The sequence below is a fragment of the Anomaloglossus baeobatrachus genome, chromosome 2, assembly GCF_048569485.1.
Source record: "Anomaloglossus baeobatrachus isolate aAnoBae1 chromosome 2, aAnoBae1.hap1, whole genome shotgun sequence".
NCBI lineage: Eukaryota > Metazoa > Chordata > Amphibia > Anura > Aromobatidae > Anomaloglossus > Anomaloglossus baeobatrachus.
Genome location: NC_134354.1, coordinates 26465950 through 26490499, shown reverse-complemented (window position 1 = coordinate 26490499; position 24550 = coordinate 26465950). Strand labels below are relative to the sequence as shown.

General features: G+C 44.5%; 2 protein-coding genes across 4 annotated transcripts in view; one reads left to right on the top strand and one right to left on the bottom strand.

The window, feature by feature from the left end:
* Window positions 1–6076: 6076 nt before the first annotated feature.
* GTPBP8 (GTP binding protein 8) lies at window positions 6077–11410 on the bottom strand. Of its 2 annotated transcripts, none has more exons than XM_075332872.1 (7): window positions 11339–11410; window positions 9746–10085; window positions 9461–9559; window positions 8146–8276; window positions 7254–7353; window positions 6819–6937; window positions 6077–6735 (listed from the first exon to the last, which is right to left on the bottom strand). In XM_075332872.1, exons 2-7 carry the CDS (start codon window positions 10067–10069, stop codon window positions 6654–6656), a joined length of 855 nt encoding a protein of 284 aa, XP_075188987.1. In that variant the 5' UTR covers window positions 10070–10085; window positions 11339–11410; the 3' UTR covers window positions 6077–6653. The 2 variants fall into 2 exon arrangements, with proteins under 2 accessions (XP_075188987.1, XP_075188985.1); XM_075332870.1 differs by lacking the exon at window positions 11339–11410 and adding an exon at window positions 10297–10349.
* A 319-nt stretch (window positions 11411–11729) lies between these two features.
* The window catches only part of GPR89A (G protein-coupled receptor 89A), a 54558-nt gene continuing 41737 nt past the window's right edge, over window positions 11730–24550 (top strand). The window contains exon 1 of one of the 2 annotated variants that reach the window (XM_075334937.1): window positions 11730–11825. The gene's annotated coding sequence lies outside the window, so the exon portion shown is untranslated. The other variant, XM_075334938.1, reaches the window with a different exon arrangement.

The window sequence follows — 24550 nt, the reverse complement described above, 5'->3', positions numbered from 1 at the left end:
ATTTAGATTGAGTAGAGTTGAACGAGTACCTAACTATTCATACTCACGAGTACTGACATACTCGCGTATTAATCCTGAATAGCGTGTGCAACAGGGCTGTGGAGTCGGTAAGCCAAACCTTCGACTCCGACTCCTCAATTTCCCTTGCACCGACTGATTCAACGACTCCGATTCCTACATATATTGCTTATAGTTAGGTGAAAAATGTATTGTAGTACATGAACATGTGATCATCAGACATTTAATCATTGATACAATAATCAAGATATTTGGATAGAACATAAAATATATTTATTGGAATACAACTTTAGAACACAAACTGTAATAAATTGTAAATATGTAATATAGTGATTACATATCTTGTGTGTATAATATATATTTACAGTGTAACATATTTACAATTTATTAGTGTTTTGTGTTCTAAACTTGTATTCCAATAAATATATTTTATCTAAATATCTTTATTATTTTATCATAAAAATGATTAAATGTCTGATCACATTTCACTACAATAAATTTTTCACTTAAATATAAGCGATATACTAAATGGTTTATTTAGTGTGTTTGTTGAAAACTGTTATTTTGCCACTTACATAGTGTATTACATAGTGTGTATAATGTATTATATATTTATACACACTAAGTGGCAAATTAACAGTTTTCAACAAACATAGTAAATAACATTTGTGCAGTCCATGAATTTGTTGTAAGAAATAGAATTGCTTCCATCAGATCCTTCTTCGCAGATGACCTCGAATCTGACCTAATACTTTTTAAGTCTAGAGAACAACCTCTCTACAGTAACTTGGGTTGGAGGCAAAGTCGTAACCACATGGGCAACATCTCTAACAATTTCCGGGTATAAAGGAATTGCCTCGTGCACAGTCAGTTTTGATGAACGGTTGAATTTTTCTATTTCTTTGAGAGCAAGTAATACATTTTGCTGAAATATGGTCAATCTGCTACTATAGGAGACAGAGTGAAATCGTTTTCCTTGCGGCAACGCTTTGCCTGCTCCATGTCATCCAAATACTTGTCAAAGTTAAACTTCTCATCTGATGAGGATGAAGATACAGCAGCAGTAGCACTGTCAGGCCCCAAGTCCTCTTGCTCCTGGCAGTCCTGTAGCCGCTTATCCTAACTACTACCTCACTCAAGCGTCTGTTCCTTTAGTAAGCTGTTGATCATCAAGCAGTATACGATGACTTGGGTCCACATAAACAGCTGCCAGAAGAATATTATTTTCCAATAGCTGTGTCTCTCTCCATTTCATTGAAGCAGAAATGCCATCTGGGATTAAACCTCCTCTTTGGGACAGGCAAAATAGCAAGTTCTTCCACTCCCTTATAAAAAGGCCAGGAGTTAAATCCTCAGCTTGTAATTTTTTAGTCATAGTAAATGGGTGATTAAGCAATTCCTTCAATTCAGCCACCTGTGTCCATTGACCTTCATTTAATGTTACTTGAGGGTTCACCATATCTATAAGAAACTATTTTAGTTCAAGAAATCACTGTCATTAAATAAGTGCTGCCTCACCGAGTGGCTTGATCAACAATTGCCCCTTTCCCAGCAAGTCTCTTCAAGATGGAATCAATTTTAGGAGTTCTGGCGGCAATAACCAACTTCCTCACTTTTCCAATTAGATTTCCAGCATGTCCGCCCAGTTTCACTTATCCGGCTTTTTGGTGGATGTGGCGCAGGCCAGTACAGTACGATACAGGACAGTGCCGCAACTTCCAGCTCACATGCTCCGGTCACATGACAGCATGTGACCGGCATTTGTCGCGCTGCCACTGTACTGTATACACTGTACTGGAGTGTGTCGCATCCGCCAAATCGGCGAAAAGATGGATGTGTGAAACCGGGGTCCCTCTTGCAGACTATCTCTTATTGCCAGCTGCAGCGTGTGCACAACACAGCGCACGTGATGAATATGAAAGTGTTTTGAAGCAGCTTCAACAAGATCATCTAATTCTAAAGTATCATTTTGCTGTTCTTCTGTTGTAATATGCTTGTTCCTCAGTTACCTGAGCAGCGCTGTGGCTCCATCTCACACATACTGAATCCTAAATCTTCTTCTAGCTGTTGTTCATTACTCTCATTCATCAGTTTAATTGTACTTATCAAGTTTGAAGCATTGTCCTTTACAATAGCAAGAACCTGCTCTTTTTTGAGTTTGTAATGTTGCAGAACTTTTTCCACTAAGGCCTGGAGAAACTGGCCGGTGTGATGAGCTTTACTATCTTTTACTGCCAGTGCCTTGCTAACAATTTCTTTCTTGTTACAAGCATATCGAACATTGATGGCAAAATAATTCCGTGAAATGCAGTGACTCTGGCATCCAGCAAAGGCAATGGGTGACAAGATAGGACATTCAGACACAGCGTTCTGTGAGGATCCTCACAGACAATGAGCAGTCAGTTTGTGTGGCATTTTTCTAATCTGCTTTTGCTATTGAAAGCATTATTTATGAGCTCAAAAACCTTTCAGGTGATGCGTTTTTTTTAAAAAGCTGATCTGCTTTTGCAGCTGACAAATGTATCCTCAAAAAACGCAGCAAAAATGCTGTGTGTGAATGTGGCCTTAGATCAGGAATAGAACAGCCATTTATAGGACTTTTCATAACTTTCCTAAATTCCTATGAAAAAATATTCAGCACATTCTGCATTGCACTCCTGTCCCCAATTTATTATAGATTTTAGCAGTCGGAGTCGGTGCATTTTATACCGACTCCACCAAAATGAGCTCCGACTCAGACTCCACAACCCTGGTGTGCAATGCAAGTCAATGGGGAAAACGGGCAAGGTAACACGTAACCCCAATGTCATACTACTCACTCAAATAGTACGGCATTTGGGTTACTCGTTACTTTGCAAGTTTTTCCCCGTTGACTTGCATTACACACGCTATTTGGAATGAATACGCGAGTATTAGACAGTACTCGTATGAATAGTGTTAAGTAGAGTTGAGCGAGTACTTAACTATTCATACTCTCGAGTACTGTCTAATACTCGCATATTCATTCCGAACAGCGTATGTAATGCAAGGGGAAAAACTTGCAAAGTAACGAGTAACCCAAATGCCCTACTATTTGAGTGAGTAGTATGATATTGGGGTTACTCGTTACATTGCCAGTTTTCCCCCATTGACTGCCATTGCACATGGTATTCGGAATGCATATGTGAATGTTACACAGTATCGTTAGGAGTATAGCGAGTATGAATAGTTAGGTACTCGCTCAACTCTAATTGTGAGTCCTAATGGATACACAGTGCTGTCTGTGAAGTGTTGGGGAATTAATGGTGCACTATGCCAAATTGCACAACCGAGTGGCGTCCTTCCGGAAGGAGCGTGCAGTAGTCACGGACTGCAGGATTGTCACCGGAGCTGTTCCCCGTGAATTGTTCATTTCTCCACCATAAGTCGTCTCAAAGTGTTCTAGAGAATTTGGCCTCACACCCGTAGACCCTGTGTAACCACACCAGCCCAGGACCTCCACATCCAGCATCTTCACCTCTAGATCATCTGAGACCGCTTCCCCCCCCCCCGGACAGTGGCTGCAAAAATCTGTGCAAAACCAAAGAATGTCTGTACAAACTGTCTCAGCGAAGTTCATCTGCTGCTCGTTCTCCTTATCGGGGGTCTCCACCTGACTGCAGAGCGTTGTCGTAACAGACTTGTGTGGGCAAATGCTCACATTCAATGGTGTCTGGCACGTTGGAGAGGTTTCTCTTCATGGATGAATCCCAGTTGTCATACTGTGTACGGAGTCGTGTGGGTGAGTGGTTTGCTGATGTCATTGTTGTGAATGGAGTGGCCCATGGTGGTGGGGTTATAGACAGTGAACACGGGGGCATTTTATTGAGGCTATTTTGGATGCATAGAGACATCGTGACGAGATTCTGAGGCCATTGTTGTGCCTCGTCCACCACCCCATGTTGCAGCTGATGATGCGCGGCCCCATGGTGCAGGTATCTGTGCACAATTCCTGGACGCTGGAAACACCTCAGTCCTTGAGTAGCCACATACTCACCGGACAGGTCACCCATTGAGCGTGTTTGGGGCTCTGGCTCCGCAGATACAACAGCGTGTGCAAATTCCTGTCAATATCCTGCAGCTTTGAAACCATTGCAGAGGAGAGGATCAACAATCCACAGCCACAATCCCCAACCTCATCAACTATGCGAAAGAGACATGCTCCACTACAGGACTCAAATGGTGGTCACACCAGATACTGACTGGTTTCCTGACACCTCCCCCCCCAATACTGTAAACATGTACATTCTAGAGTGGCCTTTTATTGTAGCCAGCCTAAGGCACACCTGTGCAATAATCATGCTGGCCAGCCTAAAGCGCACCTGTGCAATAATCATGCTGGCCAGCCTAAAGGCGGCGTTACACGCTACTATTTATCTAACGATATGTCGTCGGGGTCACGGATTCCGTGAAGAACTTCCGTCATAGTTAGCGATGTCGTTGCATGTGACACCTACGCGCGTCTCCGAACGATCACAAATAGGGTGAAAATCGCTGACACGTCGTTCACTTTCAAAATATTGTTCGTCGTTTGGAACGCAGCAGACATATTAGTACGTTTAACACCCTGCCAACGACGAACAACATCCACACAACCGACTTGGTCAAACAATATAATCGATGAACGATTTTGCGCCGCTTGTGAGATAGTCACGTGTGACCACTAATAAATGACCTATGAGCGATCTCGGCAAATCGTAACTATGATCTGGGCGTCTCACATCACTAATGAGATCGTCAGATATATCGTAGCGAGTAAAGCGTCCTTAAGACGCACCTGTGCAATAATCATGCTGGCCAGCCTAAAGCAGACCTGTGCAATAATCATGCTACCCAGCCTAAGGCGCACCTGTGCAATAATCATGCTGGCCAGCCTAAGGCGCACCTGTGCAATAATCATGCTGGCCAGCCTAAGGCGCACCTGTGCAATAATCATGCTACCCAGCCTAAAGGCGGCGTTACACGCTACTATTTATCTGACGATATGTCGTCGGGATCACGGATTCTGTGACGAACTTCCGTCATAGTTAGCGATGTCGTTGCATGTGACACCTACGAGCGTCTCCGAACGATCGCAAATAGGGTGAAAATCACTGACACGTCGTTCACTTTCAAAATATTGTTCATCGTTTGGAACACAGCAGACATATTGGTACGTTTAACACCCTGCCAACGACGAACAACATCCACACGACCGCCTTGGTCAAACAATATATCGATGAACGATTTTGCGCCGCTTGTGAAATCGTCACGTATGAGATCGTCAGATAAATCGTAGCGAGTAAACCGGCCTTAAGACGCACCTGTGCAATAATCATGCTGGCCAGCCTAAGGCGCACCTGTGCAATAATCATGCTGGCCAGCCTAATGCACACCTGTGCAATAATCATGCTGGCCAGCCTAAGGCGCACCTGTGCAATAATCATGCTGCCCAGCTTAAGACGCACCTGTGCAATAATCATGCTGGCTAGCCAAAGGCGCACCTGTGCAATACTCATGCTGGCCAGCCAAAGGCTCACCTGTGCAATAATCATGCTGGCCAGCCAAAGGCGCACCTGTGCAATAATCATGCTGGCTAGCCAAAGGCGCACCTGTGCAATAATCATGCTGGCTAGCCAAAGGCGCACCTGTGCAATAATCATGCTGCATAATTTTGATGCGTTTTTGTTTGACCTGTTTGATAAAAGAAAAACTACTCTAATTTTGCATTGCTTATATTTTATGGTGTTCACTGTAGGTGTGAATAGTTTCATAGTGTTGAAGGTAGACTTAGGTCCATTGAGTTCAACCCATGACCTAACCTAACATGTTGATCCAGAGGAAGGCAAAAAAAAACCATGGGACAGACTATAAGCGCCACATTAGGGGAAAAAATTCCTTCCCGACTCCACATACGGCAATCAGACTAGTTCCCTAGATCAGCGACCAATCACAGAATCTGATGCACATACCCCGTAATATTATATTTCTCAATATTTAAATAGTAACAGTTTTACAGATCAGGTCATTCCAAACACCAAAAATCTTTTTTTTTCTTCGTAAAAATGCATATTTATTAGCAAAATATATATATTTATTTTTTCATCCCGTACAGACCTTTAACTTTTGCCTGTTTGCTGGTCTCGTGCACTGCAATACACATGCACTGCAATGTATTAGCTCTCAGTGTGACCCTGACAGAGGCGCCTGTTAGACTCCAGGATCATGGTCTAAGAGGCCACCATACTCTGCGTCTCATACGCGCCCAGTGAGATCTTGTTATTTCATATTTTCTTGTATCTATCTGTACATTAGGACTAATACTATTCTCCTGCTAATAAAGGCTTGTGGCCCTCAGTGCACAGTGTCACATGTTGGTGGCATCAGATCACAGTATGATGGCTTCCTTTAACCGCGAAGGACCAGAACCGCCCACCTCTGTCCGGAGAACGTCCTTTAACGTTGGGATTTTTTGCACCCGCTAATGTTTACGAGGCCTCCATGTGACATCGCATGAGCTTTATTAACCCCAGCGGCGCGCAGGATGGCCGCATTCGAGAGCGTTTGCCGAATGCTGCTCTGGTTGACGTGGAGTACCAACGAGAATCCCGGAAAATGGAACGTATTGTTAATACGGATCATCTCTTAATTTTTTGAAGATTTCCTGTTACATGGGCGATGAAACATCGGAGGAGGTGAATCCCAGAATAATTGAGAGAGCTGAAAAAGAAAAAGGACACAGTTTACGACCATGATCATACCAAGACGGCAGCAAGATTCCCCCCCCCCCCCCTCCATGTTACCTGACTAAGAAGGTCTGGGGGAAGCATCCCTGTGTCTGAGACATGATGAAGTCCTGAATCTGCATGAGCTGTGTAATCAGCACCGCCGGCCGGGATCTGTCTATCTTCGTCATCACCATCTGCAGAAACCAAGTGTCTCCGGTGAGTGGTTTATTCCAGAAAACCACAGCCGGTTTTGCCGAGGGAATTGACTTTCCGGGGTCTGGCTTCTCCCAGTCACATCTATTCATGGAGATGAACTGTGAAGCCAGCCCCATCCTCTGTGCATTACTAACGTGGGGACAACCATGACGGACACGGGGGCTGGCTCCACTAATGGACGGAGGCTGCCAACTAGCCCAGCCCGTATTACTGCGAACAACACGATTATCTGGAGGTCCCAACTTTTCCGGATTATTGGACCTTCTCTCTCTTTATTGTATCAATCAAACTCACAGCGTAAGGAATTCCAAACTCTTCACACATCTCCACCGCGATTAAATCTGCTTTTTGAATCCCGATCGACCCGTCCACCAGCAGAAATGTTCTTTTCAGGCTGAAAACCATTAAAGAGAATATTGGCGTCCAGATGTGAAGATGAGAGAAAAAGTAGAAGTAATCTACGGCCGCGCTCCCCGTGCGAGCCGTCATCTACGGCCGCGCTCCCCGTGCGAGCCGTCATCTACGGCCGCGCTCCCCGTGCGAGCCGTCATCTACGGCCGCGCTCCCCGTACGAGCCGTCATCTACGGCCGTGCTCCCCGTACGAGCCGTCATCTACGGCCGTGCTCCCCGTACGAGCCGTCATCTACAGCCGCGCTTCCCGCACGAGTCATCTACGGCCGCGCTTCCCGCATGAGTCATCTACGGCCGTGCTCCCTGTACGAACCATCATCTACGGACGCATTCCACGTACGAGCAGTCATCTACAAGTGTGCTCCCCGTACAAGCTGTCATCTACAACCGCGCTCCATGTATGAGCCATTATCTACAGGTGCGCTTCAAATATGAGCAGTCATCTACAACCACACTCCACGTACGAGCGGTTATCTACAGCCGCGCTCCACGTATGAGCAGTCATCTACAGCCGCGCTCCACGTGTGAGCGGTCATCTACAGCCGCGCTCCACGTGTGAGCGGTCATCTACAGCCGCGCTCCACGTGTGAGCGGTCATCTACAGCCGCGCTCCACGTGTGAGCGGTCATCTACAGCCGCGCTCCACGTGTGAGCGGTCATCTACAGCCGCGCTCCACGTACGAGCCGTCATATACAGCCACGCTCCAGGTATGAGTGGTCATCTACGGCTGCGCTCCACACATGAGCAGTCATCCATGTCTGCACTTCACCTACTTGCGCCTCTCCTGGATGTACCCTTCCACCATTTCCACAAAGTCCTCTGGAGCTCTATATCCGTAGCCCGGCATGTCCACCAGTGTAAAGGCTCTTCCTACTTTGAAGAAATTTAATTTTCTAGTGTGTCCCTTAAAGAAAAAATAAAATAAAATATACAGATCAGAAACAAATAAATAAATAACAAATTAAACAATCCCAAAGAAGGGATCTCGGCGATCAGCCAGGATCAGTGCGAAACCCAGTATCAAGTGTTCCATCTCCCTGCAGTGCCACCGCAGGTGAAATGAAGTATTACACAGGTCTCTGTTGTGATCTGGTAACCATGGACGATGACAAAAATCCCATCAGCAGAAAAACAGAAAAAGAACACAAGTAGTTGGAACCTGAACTGACCGCAATCCCCTATCTGTCAGACCCCACTAGAAGTAGCTGTGGAGCATTGCTAAACACACCTAGGCGCCTCGTCACAGCTGGAGAAACCAACTACACTTCACAGATAGAAATGAGGAAACCTACCTTGCCTCAGAGCAGTCCCCAAGGGAATAGCAAGCCCCCAACATATAGAGCCAACGGTGAAGTAAGAAAACACAATACACAGATAGGAAATATAGATTAGCAAAAGGCGAGGCCCGACTTCCTAGATAGAACAGGACAGGACAGATAACTGATTGCGGTCAGTGCAAATGCCTGCGGAAAAATACCAATCTCCTGATATACAAAACCTTGATACCACACAAACTCTCCCCCACTATATCAAGTACTCTTGTAAATAATAGGAGAAGCAAAATATGGAAAAAAAACCCACAAGAAATAAAAAAGTGGAAATAATCAAGTAGAACAGGGAGAATTTCCCTTTTCTTGCAGTGGGGCCTGCAGAGGGGGAACACCCATGCTCATCAAAACAGAAAGACAATTCCTGCAAGAAAACAGACCTTAAGCAAAATGAAAAGAAACACTAACACCCTTAGGTGTGGATCAGGCAATAACGCAAAGAACTTGCAACTTATCTGGAATGGTACAGGCACAGGATAAATGGATGGACAAACTCCAAGCCAATTCAGAGACTGAGGAAAAACATCTATCACTGGCTCCAGCAGACACTGCTCTTCTATATAGCCCAGGCTGATCTTCAATTAGGCTTCCCGAACTCCCAATTAACTGCCACACCTGTTGAGGCACAGTCAGCTTCACCCCCAGTCCTGACCTCCAGAGGGAGCTCCAAACCATCACCCCCTCAGATGACATTCACGACAGGTCTCACTGAAATCAGTCCTCTATGTAATGGACGGATGATTGAATTTCTGGGACTTACTGGATTTTTGGAGACTTTGACTTCAATCCCTGGAACCAGAGCAAAAAGGGCCTTGATCAGAGAAGATTTCCCCACATTACTTCTCCCTATAAAACAAACCTGTAGAGAAACGGACATGAGGTGAAGAGCCAGTGCCCAAAACTAGAGATGAGCAAAAAGTTTCACCCCACCTTGGACTTCAGGGGGTCACAATGGGGCCTCCCATCTGTTTAACTGCTTAGACGCCGAAGTCATTATTGACCATAGCGTATAAGGGGTAAACAGCTCCGCAAGGGGATAACTAACCTCCGGTTGCTTCAGCTCAGGCGTTTGTTCGATCCTGACAGCGGATGTGATATAATCGATCATGTGTTTTCTTGTCGGCCTAAACAAATTTTCAGCCTCCGCTATATCCTCAATTATGGGATCAAAGAGTCTGAATTTGGTCCTATCAATGTCCGGGCTCAGCAGCTTCTCCAGGTCCTTTACAGGGAAGACGACGCTCTGACATTTCTTCTCCTGCAGCTTCATCACATCTTGGATAGACGCTAAACTTGTGGCGTTCCTGCGCAGTCGCCATATTGGAAAACATGTGCGGAGAAGGCGGCCGGTGGTGAATATGGTCCTCATTTCATCAGGACACGGTCTGAAACAAGATTATTATTATGTCCTGAGTTGGTAATGGATATGATAGCTATAGATAATGTGTTGCAACTGTTACTTGGCCATGTGCTCTGTGTCGTGACCGTTTTTTGGTGTGTGACCTGTGTCGTGACCCTTTTTTGGCCGTGTGACCTGTGTCGTGACCCTTTTTTGGCCATGTGACCTGTGTTGTGACCCTTTTTTGGCCATGTGACCTGTGTTGTGACCGTTTCTTGACCATGTGACCTGTGTTGTGACCGTTTCTTGGCCGTGTGACCTGTGTTGTGACCGTTTCTTGACCATGTGACCTGTGTTGTGACCGTTTCTTGACCATGTGACCTGTGTTGTGACCGTTTCTTGACCGTGTGACCTGTGTTGTGACCGTTTCTTGACCATGTGACCTGTGTTGTGACCGTTTCTTGACCGTGTGACCTGTGTTGTGACCGTTTCTTGACCGTGTGACCTGTGTTGTGACCGTTTCTTGGCCGTGTGACCTGTGTTGTGACCGTTTCTTGGCCGTGTGACCTGTGTTGTGACCGTTTCTTGGCCGTGTGACCTGTGTTGTGACCGTTTCTTGACCGTGTGACCTGTGTTGTGTCCGTGTCTTGGCCGTGTGACCTGTGTTGTGTCCGTTTCTTGGCCGTGTGACCTGTGTTGTGACCGTTTCTTGGCCGTGTGACCTGTGTTGTGACCGTTTCTTGACCGTGTGACCTGTGTTGTGTCCGTTTCTTGGCCGTGTGACCTGTGTCGTGACCGTTTCTTGGCCGTGTGACCCTTGTTGTGTTCTCCTGGCATAAATGTGTAAAATTTACTCTGGATTAACCCTGAAATCCACAGGCGGATATGAGGCCAATCTTTTCAGGCCGTATCCTAAGTGAATGGGTCACGTCGGGCGCTGATAGTATCCACCCGAAAACTGGTATAAGAGACAGAGAAGGACAATGTTTAACCACAGATTGAAATAATCCATGTAACATTCCTTTAAATCAATGTCAGTGAAACGAATGTGAAATTATCAGATAATCTGGATTTTTACATACTTAATCAATACAGATAGTCTCCATGGTAACAGAGAGATGAAAAACTAGAGTGACCAATCACATGGCTGCTTTCATTGTCCAAAGTGCCTGACATACTTAAAAGCTGAGCTTTGATTGGTTGCCATCTCAAGAGAACCCAGGGACTGACAACCCCTCTTTGTCTCCAGGGTAACAATCATGTGACCTATTCCCCCCTTTCCCCACACATGTCACTCACTGTTATTGCTGTATTCCTTGACCTCCCAGCAGCGTGTTCCAAGTTACCGCATTGCCAGTGTTAATAAAGTTATTCTAACCACCAATGAGCCTGTGCTACACGCTGTTGCGTTCCAAGCCTCGATACGGAGGAGCTTTTGGCCAATTCAAAACTACCTGATGATTACCTTCATCCTATTGGCTGAGGTATGCTCCCATAATCCTCCTCACCGGCCGAGTAAGGTGACGTAACCCTTATACGAACCAATCACATCACAGGAATCATGGACACTAGAGCACAAACTCTTCATTAGAGTTCGTATGCATCTTAGAAGCCATTTTTGATAAGCTGAATTAGGCTTACATCTAGCGTGCATGAGTCTTCGAAAACATGGCCGCGAGCTACGGAAAATGGGGACATGGTATTACTGACTTGTGTTCTGTGACAGGAGCTGATGTGGACGGCGGTAATGTGCGACTGCTGAGAGTGTGGAAGGACTGAAGTGACAGTGAGTGAAGGGGAGAAGATACAGCGGAGGCTGAGCCCTGGACTTTATTGGCATGAAGTGCTGGGAGCTTCCACTGGGTGGCGTTTGCAGTTCTGACCAATAGTGAATGCTGAGACTTGTAGTGCATAATCATAGAGTGCACAGTAATAATGCTGAGACTAGTGCACAGTAATAATGCTGGGGCTTGTAGTGCACAGTAATAATGCTGGGGCTTGTAGTGCACAGTAATAATGCTGGGGCTTGTAGTGCACAGTAATAATGCTGGGGCTTGTAGTGCACAGTAATAATGCTGGGGCTTGTAGTGCACAGTAATAATGCTGGGGCTTGTAGTGCACAGTAATAATGCTGGGACTTGTAGTGCACAGTAATAATGCTGGGGCTTGTAGTGCACAGTAATAATGCTGGGGCTTGTAGTGCACAGTAATAATGCTGAGGCTTGTAGTGCACAGTAATAATGCTGGGACTTGTAGTGCACAGTAATAATGCTGGGACTTGTAGTGCACAGTAATAATGCTGGGGCTTGTAGTGCACAGTAATAATGCTGAGACTAGTGCACAGGAATAATGCTGAGACTAGTGCACAGGAATAATGCTGAGACTAGTGCACAGTAATAATGCTGAGACTAGTGCACAGTAATAATGCTGGGACTTGTAGTGCACAGTAATAATGCTGGGACTTGTAGTGCACAGTAATAATGCTGGGGCTTGTAGTGCACAGTAATAATGCTGGGGCTTGTAGTGCACAGTAATAATGCTGAGGCTTGTAGTGCACAGGAATAATGCTGAGACTAGTGCACAGGAATAATGCTGAGACTAGTGCACAGTAATAATGCTGGGACTAGCGCACAGTAATAATGCTGGGACTAGTGCACAGTAATAATGCTGGGACTTGTAGTGCACAGTAATAATGCTGGGACTTGTAGTGCACAGTAATAATGCTGGGACTAGCGCACAGTAATAATGCTGGGACTAGTGCACAGTAATAATGCTGGGACTTGTAGTGCACAGTAATAATGCTGGGACTAGCGCACAGTAATAATGCTGGGACTAGTGCACAGTAATAATGCTGGGACTTGTAGTGCACAGTAATAATGCTGGAGCTTGTAGTGCACAGTAATAATGCTGGGACTAGTGCACAGTAATAATACTGGAGCTTGTAGTGCACAGTAGTAATGCTGGGGCTTGTAGTGCACAGTAATAATGCTGGGACTTGTAGTGCACAGTAATAATGCTGGAGCTTGTAGTGCACAGTAATAATGCTGGGGCTTGTAGTGCACAGTAATAATGCTGGGACTTGTAGTGCACAGTAATAATGCTGGGACTTGTAGTGCACAGTAATAATGCTGGGACTTGTAGTGCACAGTAATAATGCTGGGACTTGTAGTGCACAGTAATAATGCTGGGACTAGTGCACAGTAATAATGCTGGGACTTGTAGTGCACAGTAATAATGCTGAGACTTGTAGTGCACAGTAATAATGCTGAGACTTGTAGTGCACAGTAATAATGCTGAGACTTGTAGTGCACAGTAATAATGCTGGGGCTTGTAGTGCACAGTAATAATGCTGGAGCTTGTAGTGCACAGTAATAATGCTGGGACTTGTAGTGCACAGTAATAATGCTGAGGCTTGTAGTGCACAGTAATAATGCTGGGACTAGTGCACAGTAATAATGCTGGGACTTGTAGTGCACAGGAATAATGCTGAGACTTGTAGTGCACAGTAATAATGCTGGGGCTTGTAGTGCACAGTAGTAATGCTGGGGCTTGTAGTGCACAGTAGTAATGCTGGGGCTTGTAGTGCACAGTAATAATGCTGGGACTTGTAGTGCACAGTAATAATGCTGGGGCTTGTAGTGCACAGTAATAATGCTGGGACTTGTAGTGCACAGTAATAATGCTGGGACTTGTAGTGCACAGTAATAATGCTGGGACTTGTAGTGCACAGTAATAATGCTGGGACTTGTAGTGCACAGTAATAATGCTGGGACTAGTGCACAGTAATAATGCTGGGACTTGTAGTGCACAGTAATAATGCTGAGACTTGTAGTGCACAGTAATAATGCTGAGACTTGTAGTGCACAGTAATAATGCTGAGACTTGTAGTGCACAGTAATAATGCTGAGACTTGTAGTGCACAGTAATAATGCTGGGACTAGTGCACAGTAATAATGCTGAGACTAGTGCACAGTAATAATGCTGGAGCTTGTAGTGCACAGTAATAATGCTGAGACTTGTAGTGCACAGTAATAATGCTGAGACTTGTAGTGCACAGTAATAATGCTGAGACTTGTAGTGCACAGTAATAATGCTGGGGCTTGTAGTGCACAGTAATAATGCTGGGACTTGTAGTGCACAGTAATAATGCTGGGGCTTGTAGTGCACAGTAATAATGCTGGGGCTTGTAGTGCACAGTAATAATGCTGAGACTTGTAGTGCACAGTAATAATGCTGAGACTTGTAGTGCACAGTAATAATGCTGGGGCTTGTAGTGCACAGTAATAATGCTGGGACTTGTAGTGCACAGTAATAATGCTGGGACTTGTAGAGCACAGTAATAATGCTGAGACTAGTGCACAGTAATAATGCTGGGACTTGTAGTGCACAGTAATAATGCTGAGACTAGTGCACAGTAATAATGCTGGGGCTTGTAGTGCACAGTAATAATGCTGGGGCTTGTAGTGCACAGTAATAATGCTGGGGCTTGTAGTGCACAGTAATAATGCTGGGGCTTGTAGTGCACAGTAATAATGCTGGGGCTTGTAGTGCACAGTAATAATGCTGGGGCTTGTAGTGCACAGTAATAATGCTGGGACTTGTAGTGCACAGTAATAATGCTGAGACTAGTGCACAGTAATAATGCTGGGGCTTGTAGTGCACAGTAATAATGCTGAGACTAGTGCACAGTAATAATGCTGAGACTAGTGCACAGTAATAATGCTGAGACTAGTGCACAGTAATAATACTGCAGCTTGTAGTGCACAGTAATAATGCTGAGACTTGTAGTGCACAGTAATAATGCTGAGACTTGTAGTGCACAGTAATAATGCTGGGACTTGTAGTGCACAGTAATAATGCTGAGACTTGTAGTGCACAGTAATAATGCTGAGACTAGTGCACAGTAATAATGCTGGAGCTTGTAGTGCACAGTAATAATGCTGAGACTTGTAGTGCACAGTAATAATGCTGAGACTTGTAGTGCACAGTAATAATGCTGAGACTTGTAGTGCACAGTAATAATGCTGAGACTTGTAGTGCACAGTAATAATGCTGGGGCTTGTAGTGCACAGTAATAATGCTGGGACTTGTAGTGCACAGTAATAATGCTGGGGCTTGTAGTGCACAGTAATAATGCTGGGGCTTGTAGTGCACAGTAATAATGCTGGGACTTGTAGTGCACAGTAATAATGCTGGGACTTGTAGTGCACAGTAATAATGCTGGGGCTTGTAGTGCACAGTAATAATGCTGGGGCTTGTAGTGCACAGTAATAATGCTGGGGCTTGTAGTGCACAGTAATAATGCTGGGGCTTGTAGTGCACAGTAATAATGCTGGGGCTTGTAGTGCACAGTAATAATGCTGGGGCTTGTAGTGCACAGTAATAATGCTGGGACTTGTAGTGCACAGTAATAATGCTGGGGCTTGTAGTGCACAGTAATAATGCTGGGGCTTGTAGTGCACAGTAATAATGCTGAGGCTTGTAGTGCACATTAATAATGTACTGTGCTGGGGCTTGTAGTGCACAGTAATAATGCTGGGGCTTGTAGTGCACAGTAATAATGCTGGGGCTTGTAGTGCACATTAATAATGTACTGTGCTGGGGCTTGTAGTGCACATTAATAATGTAGTGCACAGTAATAATGCTGAGACTTGTAGTGCACAGTAATAATGCTGGGGCTTGTAGTGCACAGTAATAATGCTGGGACTTGTAGTGCACAGTAATAATGCTGGGGCTTGTAGTGCACAGTAATAATGCTGGGGCTTGTAGTGCACAGTAATAATGCTGGGACTTGTAGTGCACAGTAATAATGCTGGGGCTTGTAGTGCACAGTAATAATGCTGGGACTTGTAGTGCACAGTAATAATGCTGGGACTTGTAGTGCACAGTAATAATGCTGGGGCTTGTAGTGCACAGTAATAATGCTGGGGCTTGTAGTGCACAGTGATAATGCTGGGGCTTGTAGTGCACAGTAATAATGCTGGGGCTTGTAGTGCACAGTAATAATGCTGGGACTTGTAGTGCACAGTAATAATGCTGGGACTTGTAGTGCACAGTAATAATGCTGGGACTTGTAGTGCACAGTAATAATGCTGGGACTTGTAGTGCACAGTAATAATGCTGGGACTTGTAGTGCACAGTAATAATGCTGGGACTTGTAGTGCACAGTAATAATGCTGGGACTTGTAGTGCACAGTAATAATGCTGGGGCTTGTAGTGCACAGTAATAATGCTGGGACTTGTAGTGCACAGTAATAATGCTGGGACTTGTAGTGCACAGTAATAATGCTGAGACTTGTAGTGCACAGTAATAATGCTGGGACTTGTAGTGCACAGTAATAATGCTGGGGCTTGTAGTGCACAGTAATAATGCTGGAGCTTGTAGTGCACAGTAATAATGCTGAGACTTGTAGTGCACAGTAATAATGCTGGGGCTTGTAGTGCACAGTAATAATGCTGGGACTTGTAGTGCACAGTAATAATGCTGGGGCTTGTAGTGCACAGTAATAATGCTGGGGCTTGTAGTGCACAGTAATAATGCTGGGGCTTGTAGTGCACAGTAATAATGCTGGGACTTGTAGTGCACAGTAATAATGCTGGGACTTGTAGTGCACAGTAATAATGCTGGGGCTTGTAGTGCACAGTAATAATGCTGGGGCTTGTAGTGCACAGTGATAATGCTGGGGCTTGTAGTGCACAGTAATAATGCTGGGACTTGTAGTGCACAGTAATAATGCTGGGGCTTGTAGTGCACAGTAATAATGCTGGGACTTGTAGTGCACAGTAATAATGCTGGGACATGTAGTGCACAGTAATAATGCTGGGACTTGTAGTGCACAGTAATAATGCTGGGACTTGTAGTGCACAGTAATAATGCTGGGACTTGTAGTGCACAGTAATAATGCTGGAGCTTGTAGTGCACAGTAATAATGCTGGGACTTGTAGTGCACAGTAATAATCAGGGCTGTGGAGTCGGAGTCGGAGTCGTGGAGTCGGAGTCTGAGTCGGAGCTCATTTTGGTGGAGTCGGAGTCGGTATAAAATGCTCCGACTCCTAAAATATATAATAAATTGGGGACAGGAGTGCAATGCAGAATGTGCTGAATATTTTACTAAATAATAACATTTAGTATAATGCTTATATTTAAGTGAAAAATTTATTGTAGTACATGAATATGTGTATGTGAACATCAGACATTTAATTGTTTTTATGATACAATAATCAAGATATTTGGATAGAACATAAAATATTTATTGGAATACAACTTTAGAACACAAAAAACTAATAAATTGTAAATATGTAATATATATAATATATATATATATATATATATACTGTATATACACACACAAGATATATATGTAATCTACTGTATATTACATAGTGTATTACATATTTACAATTTATTACAGTTTTTTGTGTTCTAAAGTTGTATCCAATAAATATATTTTATGTTCTATCCAAATATCTTGATTATTGTATCATAAAAATTATTAAATGTCTGATGTTCACATACACATATTCATGTACTACAATAAATTTTTCACCTAACTAAGCAATATATGTAGGAGCCGGAGTCGGAGCCGGAGTCGGAGTCGGTGCAAGAGAATTTGAGGAGTCGGAGTCGAAGGTTTGGCTTACCGACTCCACAGCCCTGGTAATAATGCTGGGGCTTGTAGTGCACAGTAATAATGCTGGGGCTTGTAGTGCACAGTAATAATGCTGGGGCTTGTAGTGCACAGTAATAATGCTGGGGCTTGTAGTGCACAGTAATAATGCTGGGACTTGTAGTGCACAGTAATAATGCTGGGGCTTGTAGTGCACAGTAATAATGCTGGGGCTTGTAGTGCACAGTAATAATGCTGGGGCTTGTAGTGCACAGTAATAATGCTGGGGCTTGTAGTGCACAGTAATAATGCTGGGGCTTGTAGTGCACAGTAATAATGCTGGGGCTTGTAGTGCACAGTAATAATGCTGGGACTTGTAGTGCACAGTAATAATGCTGGGGCTTGTAGTGCACAGTAATAATGCTGGGGCTTGTAGTGCACAGTAATAATGCTGGGACTTGTAGTGCACAGTAATAGTGCTGGGACTTGTAGTGCACAGTAATAATGCTGGGACTTGTAGTGCACAGTAATAATGCTGGGGCTTGTAGTGCACAGTAATAATGCTGGGGCTTGTAGTGCACAGTAATAATGCTGGGACTTGTAGTGCACAGTAATAGTGCTGGGACTTGTAGTGCACAGTAATAATGCTGGGACTTGTAGTGCACAGTAATAATGCTGAGACTAGTGCACAGTAATAATGCTGGGGCTTGTAGTGCACAGTAATAATGCTGGGGCTTGTAGTGCACAGTAATAATGCTGGGACTTGTAGTGCACAGTAATAATGCTGGGACTTGTAGTGCACAGTAATAATGCTGAGACTAGTGCACAGTAATAATGCTGGGGCTTGTAGTGCACAGTAATAATGCTGGGGCTTGTAGTGCACAGTAATAATGCTGGGGCTTGTAGTGCACAGTAATAATGCTGGGACTTGTAGTGCACAGTAATAATGCTGGGGCTTGTAGTGCACAGTAATAATGCTGAGACTTGTAGTGCACAGTAATAATGCTGGGACTTGTAGTGCACAGTAATAATGCTGAGACTTGTAGTGCACAGTAATAATGCTGGGGCTTGTAGTGCACAGTAATAATGCTGGGGCTTGTAGTGCACAGTAATAATGCTGGGGCTTGTAGTGCACAGTAATAATGCTGGGGCTTGTAGTGCACAGTAATAATGCTGGGGCTTGTAGTGCACAGTAATAATGCTGGGGCTTGTAGTGCACAGTAATAATGCTGGGGCTTGTAGTGCACAGTAATAATGCTGGGGCTTGTAGTGCACAGTAATAATGCTGGGGCTTGTAGTGCACAGTAATAATGCTGGGGCTTGTAGTGCACAGTAATAATGCTGGGACTTGTAGTGCACAGTAATAATGCTGGGACTTGTAGTGCACAGTAATAATGCTGGGACTTGTAGTGCACAGTAATAATGCTGGGGCTTGTAGTGCACAGTAATAATGCTGGGGCTTGTAGTGCACAGTAATAATGCTGGGGCTTGTAGTGCACAGTAATAATGCTGGGACTTGTAGTGCACAGTAATAATGCTGGGGCTTGTAGTGCACAGTAATAATGCTGGGACTTGTAGTGCACAGTAATAATGCTGGGGCTTGTAGTGCACAGTAATAATGCTGGGACTTGTAGTGCACAGTAATAATGCTGGGACTTGTAGTGCACAGTAATAATGCTGAGACTAGTGCACAGTAATAATGCTGGGGCTTGTAGTCTCCAGTAATAATGCTGGGGCTTGTAGTGCACAGTAATAATGCTGGGACTTGTAGTGCACAGTAATAATGCTGGGACTTGTAGTGCACAGTAATAATGCTGAGACTTGTAGTGCACAGTAATAATGCTGAGACTTGTAGTGCACAGTAATAATGCTGGGACTTGTAGTGCACAGTAATAATGCTGGGACTTGTAGTGCACAGTAATAATGCTGGGGCTTGTAGTGCACAGTAATAATGCTGAGACTTGTAGTGCACAGTAATAATGCTGGGGCTTGTAGTGCACAGTAATAATGCTGAGACTTGTAGTGCACAGTAATAATGCTGAGACTTGTAGTGCACAGTAATAATGCTGGGACTTGTAGTGCACAGTAATAATGCTGGGACTTGTAGTGCACAGTAATAATGCTGGGACTTGTAGTGCACAGTAATAATGCTGAGACTTGTAGTGCACAGTAATAATGCTGGGACTTGTAGTGCACAGTAATAATGCTGGGGCTTGTAGTGCACAGTAATAATGCTGGGGCTTGTAGTGCACAGTAATAATGCTGGGGCTTGTAGTGCACAGTAATAATGCTGGGGCTTGTAGTGCACAGTAATAATGCTGGGGCTTGTAGTGCACAGTAATAATGCTGGGGCTTGTAGTGCACAGTAATAATGCTGGGGCTTGTAGTGCACAGTAATAATGCTGGGGCTTGTAGTGCACAGTAATAATGCTGGGGCTTGTAGTGCACAGTAATAATGCTGGGGCTTGTAGTGCACAGTAATAATGCTGGGGCTTGTAGTGCACAGTAATAATGCTGGGGCTTGTAGTGCACAGTAATAATGCTGGAGCTTGTAGTGCACAGTAATAATGCTGGGGCTTGTAGTGCACATTAATAATGTACTGTGCTGGGGCTTGTAGTGCACATTAATAATGTAGTGCACAGTAATAATGCTGGGACTTGTAGTGCACAGTAATAATGCTGGGGCTTGTAGTGCACAGTAATAATGCTGGGGCTTGTAGTGCACAGTAATAATGCTGGGACTTGTAGTGCACAGTAATAATGCTGGGACTTGTAGTGCACAGTAATAATGCTGGGGCTTGTACTGCACAGTAATAATGCTGGGACTTGTAGTGCACAGTAATAATGCTGGGACTTGTAGTGCACAGTAATAATGCTGGGGCTTGTAGTGCACAGTAATAATGCTGGGACTTGTAGTGCACAGTAATAATGCTGGGGCTTGTAGTGCACAGTAATAATACTGGGGCTTGTAGTGCACAGTAATAATGCTGGGACTTGTAGTGCACAGTAATAATGCTGGGGCTTGTAGTGCACAGTAATAATGCTGGGGCTTGTAGTGCACAGTAATAATACTGGGGCTTGTAGTGCACAGTAATAATGCTGGGACTTGTAGTGCACAGTAATAATGCTGGGGCTTGTAGTGCACAGTAATAATGCTGGGGCTTGTAGTGCACAGTAATAATACTGGGGCTTGTAGTGCACAGTAATAATGCTGGGGCTTGTAGTGCACAGTAATAATGCTGGGGCTTGTAGTGCACAGTAATAATGCTGGGGCTTGTAGTGCACAGTAATAATACTGGGGCTTGTAGTGCACAGTAATAATGCTGGGACTTGTAGTGCACAGTAATAATGCTGGGACTTGTAGTGCACAGTATTAATGCTGGGGCTTGTAGTGCACAGTAATAATGCTGGAGCTTGTAGTGCACAGTAATAATGCTGGGGCTTGTAGTGCACAGTAATAATGCTGGGACTTGTAGTGCACAGTAATAATGCTGGGACTTGTAGTGCACAGTATTAATGCTGGGGCTTGTAGTGCACAGTAATAATGCTGGGGCTTGTAGTGCACAGTAATAATGCTGGGGCTTGTAGTGCACAGTAATAATACTGGGGCTTGTAGTGCACAGTAATAATGCTGGGGCTTGTAGTGCACAGTAATAATGCTGGGGCTTGTAGTGCACAGTAATAATGCTGGGGCTTGTAGTGCACAGTAATAATGCTGGGGCTTGTAGTGCACAGTAATAATGCTGGGGCTTGTAGTGCACAGTAATAATGCTGGGGCTTGTAGTGCACAGTAATAATGCTGGGACTTGTAGTGCACAGTAATAATGCTGGGGCTTGTAGTGCACAGTAATAATGCTGGGACTTGTAGTGCACAGTAATAATGCTGGGACTTGTAGTGCACAGTAATAATGCTGGGACTTGTAGTGCACAGTAATAATGCTGGGACTTGTAGTGCACAGTAATAATGCTGGGGCTTGTAGTGCACAGTAATAATGCTGGGACTTGTAGTGCACAGTAATAATGCTGGGACTAGTGCACAGTAATAATACTGGAGCTTGTAGTGCACAGTAATAATGCTGGGACTTGTAGTGCACAGTAATAATGCTGGGACTTGTAGTGCACAGTAATAATGCTGGGACTTGTAGTGCACAGTAATAATGCTGAGACTTGTAGTGCACAGTAATAATGCTGGGACTTGTAGTGCACAGTAATAATGCTGAGACTTGTAGTGCACAGTAATAATGCTGGGGCTTGTAGTGCACAGTAATAATGCTGGGACTTGTAGTGCACAGTAATAATGCTGGGGCTTGTACTGCACAGTAATAATGCTGGGGCTTGTAGTGCACAGTAATAATGCTGAGACTTGTAGTGCACAGTAATAATGCTGGGGCTTGTAGTGCACAGTAATAATGCTGGGGCTTGTAGTGCACAGTAATAATGCTGGGGCTTGTAGTGCACAGTAATAATGCTGGGGCTTGTAGTGCACAGTAATAATGCTGGAGCTTGTAGTGCACAGTAATAATGCTGGGGCTTGTAGTGCACAGTAATAATGCTGGGGCTTGTAGTGCACAGTAATAATGCTGGGGCTTGTAGTGCACAGTAATAATGCTGGGGCTTGTAGTGCACAGTAATAATGCTGGGGATTGTAGTGCACAGTAATAATGCTGAGACTTGAAGTGCACAGTAATAATGCTGGGACTTGTAGTGCACAGTAATAATGCTGGGACTTGTAGTGCACAGTAATAATGCTGAGACTTGTAGTGCACAGTAATAATGCTGGGACTTGTAGTGCACAGTAATAATGCTGGGGCTTGTAGTGCACAGTAATAATGCTGAGACTTGTAGTGCACAGTAATAATGCTGGGACTTGTAGTGCACAGTAATAATGCTGGGACTTGTAGTGCACAGTAATAATGCTGGGACTTGTAGTGCACAGTAATAATGCTGGGGATTGTAGTGCACAGTAATAATGCTGAGACTTGAAGTGCACAGTAATAATGCTGGGACTTGTAGTGCACAGTAATAATGCTGGGGCTTGTAGTGCACAGTAATAATGCTGGGGCTTGTAGTGCACAGTAATAATGCTGGGGCTTGTAGTGCACAGTAATAATGCTGGGGCTTGTAGTGCACAGTAATAATGCTGGGACTTGTAGTGCACAGTAATAATGCTGGGGCTTGTAGTGCACAGTAATAATGCTGGGGCTTGTAGTGCACAGTAATAATGCTGGGGCTTGTAGTGCACAGTAATAATGCTGGGGCTTGTAGTGCACAGTAATAATGCTGGGGCTTGTAGTGCACAGTAATAATGCTGGGGCTTGTAGTGCACAGTAATAATGCTGGGGCTTGTAGTGCACAGTAATAATGCTGAGGCTTGTAGTGCACAGTAATAATGCTGGGACTTGTAGTGCACAGTAATAATGATGGGGCTTGTAGTGCACAGTAATAATGCTGGGGCTTGTAGTGCACAGTAATAATGCTGGGGCTTGTAGTGCACAGTAATAATGCTGAGGCTTGTAGTGCACAGTAATAATGCTGGGACTTGTAGTGCACAGTAATAATGCTGGGGCTTGTAGTGCACAGTAATAATGCTGGGGCTTGTAGTGCACAGTAATAATGCTGGGACTTGTAGTGCACAGTAATAATGCTGGGACTTGTAGTGCACAGTAATAATGCTGGGGCTTGTAGTGCACAGTAATAATGCTGGGGCTTGTAGTGCACAGTAATAATGCTGGGGCTTGTAGTGCACAGTAATAATGCTGGGGCTTGTAGTGCACAGTAATAATGCTGGGGCTTGTAGTGCACAGTAATAATGCTGGGGCTTGTAGTGCACAGTAATAATGCTGGGACTTGTAGTGCACAGTAATAATGCTGGGGCTTGTAGTGCACAGTAATAATGCTGGGGCTTGTAGTGCACAGTAATAATGCTGGGGCTTGTAGTGCACAGTAATAATGCTGGGGCTTGTAGTGCACAGTAATAATGCTGGGGCTTGTAGTGCACAGTAATAATGCTGGGGCTTGTAGTGCACAGTAATAATGCTGGGGCTTGTAGTGCACAGTAATAATGCTGAGGCTTGTAGTGCACAGTAATAATGCTGGGACTTGTAGTGCACAGTAATAATGATGGGGCTTGTAGTGCACAGTAATAATGCTGGGGCTTGTAGTGCACAGTAATAATGCTGGGGCTTGTAGTGCACAGTAATAATGCTGAGGCTTGTAGTGCACAGTAATAATGCTGGGACTTGTAGTGCACAGTAATAATGCTGGGGCTTGTAGTGCACAGTAATAATGCTGGGGCTTGTAGTGCACAGTAATAATGCTGGGACTTGTAGTGCACAGTAATAATGCTGGGGCTTGTAGTGCACAGTAATAATGCTGAGGCTTGTAGTGCACAGTAATAATGCTGGGACTTGTAGTGCACAGTAATAATGCTGGGGCTTGTAGTGCACAGTAATAATGCTGGGGCTTGTAGTGCACAGTAATAATGCTGGGGCTTGTAGTGCACAGTAATAATGCTGGGGCTTGTAGTGCACAGTAATAATGCTGGGACTTGTAGTGCACAGTAATAATGCTGGGGCTTGTAGTGCACAGTAATAATGCTGGGGCTTGTAGTGCACAGTAATAATGCTGGGACTTGTAGTGCACAGTAATAATGCTGGGACTTGTAGTGCACAGTAATAATGCTGGGGCTTGTAGTGCACAGTAATAATGCTGGGGCTTGTAGTGCACAGTAATAATGCTGGGGCTTGTAGTGCACAGTAATAATGCTGGGACTTGTAGTGCACAGTAATAATGCTGGGGCTTGTAGTGCACAGTAATAATGCTGGGGCTTGTAGTGCACAGTAATAATGCTGGGACTTGTAGTGCACAGTAATAATGCTGGGGCTTGTAGTGCACAGTAATAATG